The sequence below is a fragment of the Helianthus annuus genome, chromosome 14 (genome assembly GCF_002127325.2).
Source record: "Helianthus annuus cultivar XRQ/B chromosome 14, HanXRQr2.0-SUNRISE, whole genome shotgun sequence".
Taxonomy (NCBI): Eukaryota; Viridiplantae; Streptophyta; class Magnoliopsida; order Asterales; family Asteraceae; genus Helianthus; species Helianthus annuus.
In genome coordinates, this window is record NC_035446.2 from 121,756,414 (window position 1) to 121,763,472 (window position 7,059).

The 7,059-nt window shown below is 37.1% G+C and overlaps 1 protein-coding gene across 1 annotated transcript; it reads right to left on the reverse strand.

The window, feature by feature from the left end:
• Positions 1–4,364: 4,364 nt before the first annotated feature.
• LOC110907294 lies at positions 4,365–5,486 on the reverse strand. Its single transcript, XM_022152293.1, has one exon. It carries the CDS (start codon positions 5,484–5,486, stop codon positions 4,365–4,367), a length of 1,122 nt encoding a protein of 373 aa, XP_022007985.1.
• Positions 5,487–7,059: the final 1,573 nt, after the last annotated feature.

The window sequence follows — 7,059 nt, forward strand, 5'->3', positions numbered from 1 at the left end:
ATGGGACGTCCTTTCTTGCACACTGCCAATGCTCAAATCAATTGTAGAGATGGATTAATTACAATGGGTTCTGAAAACCGTAAGTTAATTTTTAATTTGTATTCAAAATCTATTACTTATGAAATTTTTGATAATTTATATGAAGCAGTTGCTACTGATGAGATTGGTATTAAGTGTGACAGGTCCAAATTTGAGGTAACTGAAGAATCTATTAAAAAGGCGAAGGTGAAAAAAAGAGGAAAGGTAGGAAAACTACCTGATGGTGGAAACGTAAGGGGTGATGAGGCCAAGATTGGGCCTAACTGTTATGGAGCTGCAAATTTTCCAAACTATTGGAATCAGATTGATCTAGAAAAGTTTGGAGGTAAGTCGGCCTTTGAACCACCTTGAAGATTGCATGTATGATCTGGCTGAATATCTAAAATTTAGCGCTCTTATGAGGCAGCCTAAGGTTTATTCGTTTTGTTTTATTTTTAGTATTAGTTTATTTTGTTTTGTTTTGTGTCAAAACCGTGCAATTGTTCAAGTGTGGGGAATTCGGGGAGGTTTGGTTAAGCTCCGGTGCAATTGAGGGCAATGCACAGTCGTATGGGAGGTTGGGAGGTGAAAATTTGATAAAATATAAAATTTTTGAACTAAAAAATTTAAGAAACTGGCTGGAAAAATGGTTCCCCCGCGTGGCATAGGGGACTCCTTCGAATGTTATGCGTGTCGTCTAGCTTGCCAGTCAACAAATAGTCAACCAACATGACCTCTGCGATACGCGAAGGTGTCTTTGAAAGGTGTCACGATGCGCTACAGGTCTCCGGCAGAAAAAAAACTATTTTCGCTCTTTTCTCTTTGTTTACTAACCCATTTAACCTATTTGGGGGCTTGTGAGTGTTAATTTTGCATGTTTCGTTCGTTTTGACCATACTCAATCTCCATTTGGATGAAAGTGATTCAAATTATGTAAAGACAAGCATCCCGTGTTGAATGCAGGCGCGAACGATATGATATACGGTTGTGGTGGAACAAGGCTCATAGGAATTCAACCGCGTCAAATCAGGGGAGTCTGTTCCATTTATCTCTGAGTTTTAACTTATGTTTTTAGTGTGTCGTGAGTTTTGCTCTCCATTGAGGACAATGAAAAATTTAAGTGTGGGGAGGGGAAACTAGTGTCTAGTTTGTGTCTTAGTTAGTTTTCAGTTGTTTTCATTTAAAAAAACAAAAAGAAATGAAAAAAATCCATAAAAAATGAAAACATTGAAAATGTCTCGTAAATGTTTTTGCACAAAATGGAAGATGATAGGTATAATCAGGTCGTTGGCTTTTGATTACTATATATAAGAGATAACAAAACGGTCGGTCACACGTCTAATTTAGGATATGTGGGTAGGCCCAGCCAGTTGATGAGTTCCTTAGGATTGATATAATATACCTTAAAATAGGGGTCTTGTGGGTTCTCACCTTAGGAGCTATGGCAAAACTGAAACTGTGGAGAGTATAAGGGGTACATCATAAGTAAAAAGCTTAAAATTTTTTTCGATTAAATTGGCACACCTGTTTCTTTTTATGAAAATAAATCCGAAACAGTGTGGCGCCCGGAAAAACCATTCCATCCATTCATTTGAGCTACATGAAAAAAAAAAAGAAAAAAACAAAGCCTATGGTATTAACCACTGGGATGGTGACCCGGGTGGGGTATACCCGCTAGGTGGAGTTAGAAAAATATGTGAAGTTTATGGTATTAACCAGTGGGATGGTGGCTCGGGTGGGGTATGTCCACTAAACTGATCATAAGCAAAACATGTAAAGCTCGCAACATCATCCATACATCATAAGTTTAATTGGAATTGCATAAAAGTTTTTTTATATAAAATGGTAGATATAATCTTTTAACATTATAAGCTTGAAGTGGGATTAGGTGGTGTTGTAGTCTTTTGAGTGTGAGATCCATAGATAACTATAATTACTTGAACTTAATGAATCGTGAATAAGGGCTCGGAAGCTGGCAGTTGGGTTTAGGTGGATCGTATACCTGCAATCATAGTTAACGTGTGATTTGATTTGTTAATAAATTAATTGAATATATTGAATGCCAATGTTTATGATTGTGATTCCATTGCAGAGAATTTTTTTCATCACGAAAAAAGATAAGTGTGGGGATGTGATGTCGGGTCAAAATATGTAGTACTATATAGTAAATCGTGTCGGTTTTTAGTGTGTTAAATAGATTAAATCGTATGTGTTATATATTTATCCTATATTGGTGTTTATGTTGCTTAACAGGTGTTAATGAGAGTAAACGAGAGGAAACAGATTTGAAAATGGATGGACAAGACAATGCAGGGTCGGAAACGAAAGAAACTTACCTAGGGTACCTCCGCGATGCACTACATAATTCCCAGCCAGCTCCGCGTACCGCCAAGCCCATCAAGTAAACGTCAGCTCGATTAAAACAAGGTCGGTCAAATGAGTGACCCCGCGACACGCGGGGGTGTCTTGGGTTCAATCCGCGATGCGCGGCCGAGATCAAAGACGGGAAACCTATTTAAACAACATATGTTCGCTAATTAGGTCACCACTTTCATTATTTTTGAATCACGGACGACTTGGGAGGCAATTCTTAGCACTCTAAACCATACTTTCATCCATCTAAGCCATTCAAGCATGTTTAATTAGTTTGGTATGATAAGTCAAGTTGTGAAGACCATCATGTGCGGCTAAACTCTCGATGACTTCCGCCCGAATGAACGTTTGTTCAGTTTGACAAAATTATCTATTTTCTGATTCTTGTAAACTGGTATATCTGGACCACTTGTGTTGATTTCTTGGTAAACGTTGATTGTGTTTGAATTATTTATCGTTTATTAAGCGTATTGGCAACTTTCTTGCGTTGTTAGCGGGTTGGTAAACTGGTGGGTAATTGATACAATTAAACAGGTTGTTAAGTTGTATGGTGAATATTAAAAACTATCATTAACAATTAATCAAAGTCATTAATTCCAAGGTCATATCTATGTGGTGATTTGAATCAGTAAACGAATTTTTGTGTAAAAACGGGTATTCGGAATTCCGGTTGGCAGTTACTTCTTCTCCTTCTGATAACACTTTTCGTGACAAACTGTGTTTTCATTTAAATCAAACAAACAAACCCCCAGTTAGATAGTTTAATTTTAATTTAGATTCTTTTACACTGACCATAAATTCTCCGTGGATACGATACCCTACTTACGCTATCTACGTAGTTTAATTAGGTTTTTGACTGACCCTTAAGACAGTCATCACTAGGCGGCGACTAATCGGCGATTAATCGCTAGTTAGCCGGTAACTGAGTAATTTTTCGTTAATCAGTCCATTAATCGCTAGTCGGCCCTAGTCGGACCTAATCGGCCAGCCAAAAATCGGCGATTCCAGCCATATTCCTGTAAAAAAACCTGTATCTTCCGGCCAAACCTCTAAATTCTGGCCAGTTTCCAACCAAACCATGTGAATCCCAACAATTAATCTTATATACTTAAAAAATGAGTTGAGTAAGAGTTAAAACCTAGCTACTTAAAATATTTACCTATAAAAATGTGTATATGTATACATAAAACTGAAAATTACATATAAAAAACCCGATTCAATTAATCCCAGTTAATCCCGAGTAGTCGATAGTCCCCACCTCACCGGCCGACTAGCGACTAGCGAGTTCTCCAACCTTGCTCCAAAGCATCCCAAATCAGTCTATGTGGTACAATGTCGTATGCCTTTTCAAGGTCAATGAAGACCATATATAGATCTCGATTTTTCCCTCCATATTTTTCCATCAGTCTCCTTAGAATGTGAATGGCTTCCGTAGTTGATCGCCCTGACATGAAACAAAACTAGTTTACCGTAACCTAAGTTTCTTTCTAATTCTAATCTCAATCATCCTCCTCCAATTTTATCGTATGATTTAGCAAGTCAATACCTCTGTAATTCCCACAACATTGGGAATCTCCTTTGTTCTTATAAAGAGGTACTACGACACTACTCCTCCATTGATATGGCATTTTCCCATATTTGAAAATAACATTGAACAAAGTAGTTAGCCATTGACACCCTTCATCTTCCAAACACCTCCACACTTCAATCGGTAAGTTGTCTAGACCAACTGCCTTAGCATTTCCCGTCTTCCAAAGTGTTGTCCTCACATCTCCATGTGTGATAGTTTGACAGTAGCAGTTATTTCGTTCCCACTTTTCAGCGGTGTTATCGTCACTTTGTTGTTGGTAAGATCTGTCGTTGTTGAACAAATGTGGAAGTAAGTTTGCAACCTCCACTTAATGTCAAGTTCGTTAACTAAAATACCCCTATCATCTCCCTTTATAAACTTCACTACTCCTATATCCTCCCTCCTACTCTCTATAGCTTTGGTAATCTTGAACATAACATGTTCGCCTCCTTTGTTTCCAAGCGTTCATCAGCTTATCGGCTGTGTTCTTTGCCTCCGTCATTGCCCTCTTAGCCTCCCTTTTGGCCTTCTTGTATTTGTCCTTCGGTCTTACTTGTTCCTCATCATTTGCGCACCTAAGAAGATCTCTAAAGCTCTGATGCTTACCCCTAATTTTGTTCTGCACCTCTTCACTCCACCACCAGGTGTCCTTAGGCCCACTTGACTTTCCTGTTGCAACCCCTAAAGTCCCATTGGCTACATGAATAATGGTAGTCACCATATCCTCCGATATCCGATTGGCGTCTCGACTCAATTGAGCCACAGTCTTAGCGATGACCTTATCTTTGAACTCTATCACCTTGTCGCCTTTTAAGTTTCCCCATCGGATCCTAGGTCGAATACTCCTATCTCCTTTAACCAACTTTTCTCTTAAGAGTATATCTCCCACCAACAGATGGTGTTGAATCACTGTTGTCTCCCCTGTTATAACTTTGCAGTCCTTCCACCATCGTCCGTTCACTTGCCTCGTCAAGAGATAATCCATTTGTGTGTTCTGAACCCCGCTACTAAAAGTGATCAAATGCATGTCCCTCTTTCTAAAGAACGAGTTTAAAATACCCAAGTCGTGTGCCACCGCAAATTCTAGAAGATTCCTACCAGACTCATTCCTCTCACCAAAACCGGACCCCCAATGTATGGACTGATAACCATCATTATCCTTACCAATGTGACCGTTTAAATCCCCTCCTATAAAAATTCTCTCCTCCCTACGTATGGCTCTCACTACTAAGTCTAGGCAATCCTGAAACTCTCTTTTCTCTAGGTCTCCTAATCTCACATTTGGTGCATATGTGCAAACCATCATTACAACTTCCTCGCCTAATACTAAAATGAGCGCCATAATTCTATCGTTGTATCGTGTTACCTCAATCACATTCCTGTGATATTTTAGTGATACTAGAAAACCTACCCCATTTTTAGCCCCCTCAGACTCCGAGTATAATAACTTGTACCCATTGTATTCACCCCATCTATTCCCCTTCCACCTAGTTTCCTGAAGATAAGCTATCTGAACCCTATGCATTTTAATTGTATCTACCACCTCCAATAATTTACTAGTTAAGGTTCCTACATTCCAAGAACCAAACGTAACCTATACCCCTTTTCCTTTCCCTTGCAAGCACTCCTCATCCTCAAACATGATCTCAAGACACTTTCATTATTCCTATCTTCTTTGGTTGCACGTAATCACACGAAAGGGCAATAAACACAAGAGTACACAACAATAGCAACCAGAAGCATGAAATTAGTGACAATATACAATGATCAACAAATAATAAGAGATGCACAAGGCACCAACATTGACTACGGTAAAAAAAAGTGTATCAAGATACGGGTGCATAATATTCTTAATTGTTCAACTGTTTAACAAAAACAATATTAGTTCTACTAAAGAAAAGTTAATAAAATGTGTATTAAAATATTCGCTTAATTGTCTTCACTGTTAACCAAAATAATATTAGTTCCCCTAAAAACGTTAGTAAAATGTGTATTATAATTTGTATGTTAAATTATATGTATATCAAAATATTAAGAAAATGTATATTTTAATCTCCTAATATAAACGTTAATTTAATAATATATTTAATTAATATGTATGATAAGTTTATGGTCGAGTGCACCCAGATGTTGTGTTAAGACAGTGTCATCAGAAAAAAAAGGTCTGTTGCTAGTGATGTAAACAGAAAACTCGTCCGGCCCTGATTAATAATTCACTTAATCACGACTGAACCTGTCTAAGCCCTCAAAATTTCCACCAAAACTTGATGGGTCTGAACTTTGTAGCTGGAACTGGAGACTTTGAACTTGCCGGAGAAAACGGAGGAAACGTAAACCTGGTCTGCTTTCTGTCTGCAAAAGCGAATGTAGAGAAAACACCACCTAAATGACGTCGTCAGAGTTGTACCCGCAAAAGAGAAAACGCCACCTAAATTTTTCGCAGGTTTAAAAAATTGTTGGTTGAGCTGTACGGAGTATGCAGAAAACACCACCAAAAAGATTCGCCGGAAAAACCCAGTTGTTGTCGCCGGAGTTACTGTGATGCTGACTGTTGTTACATGTTAATAAAAGAACAATAGATCCTGCTACCTTCTCAAAATCTCAAATTTCGTTACGATAAGTTCGTTATTAATATATGATAAGTTCACTATTCATAATATTATATACAATGTTGTTGTTCACTCCTCTATGGATTTGGTTATTACGGGAGGTTCAAAGAAAATTTAATTGAGAAAAAAATTAGAATTATAAAACACTAACTAGTTTTTCTTTCATTTCATGTATTATTATATCTAACTAATTAATTAACCATAAAGACTATTATGCTTCACATTAAAAAAAATTTGTCTACACACATCAAAATTTATCTTACACACTTCAAAATATATCCTATACATATTGAAATTATATTACACAACTCGTAATTTATCCTATCTTCTAAATTAATTTATTTTTGAAAAATATATATTTTGAAAAAATAAGTTACAAATTTAATGTAGTTACCTGTTAAAGAGACACTACAATTTAATGATCCATGTAAGTTTACTAATATACTCTTACAATAACATTAAATACAAATATTAAATGAAAAAAATTGA

Excerpts from the sequence above, each read along its gene's own strand:
- LOC110907294 (XM_022152293.1), bottom strand. The coding sequence starts at position 5,486 with ATGCATAGGGTTCAGATAGCTTATCTTCAGGAAACTAGGTGGAAGGGG.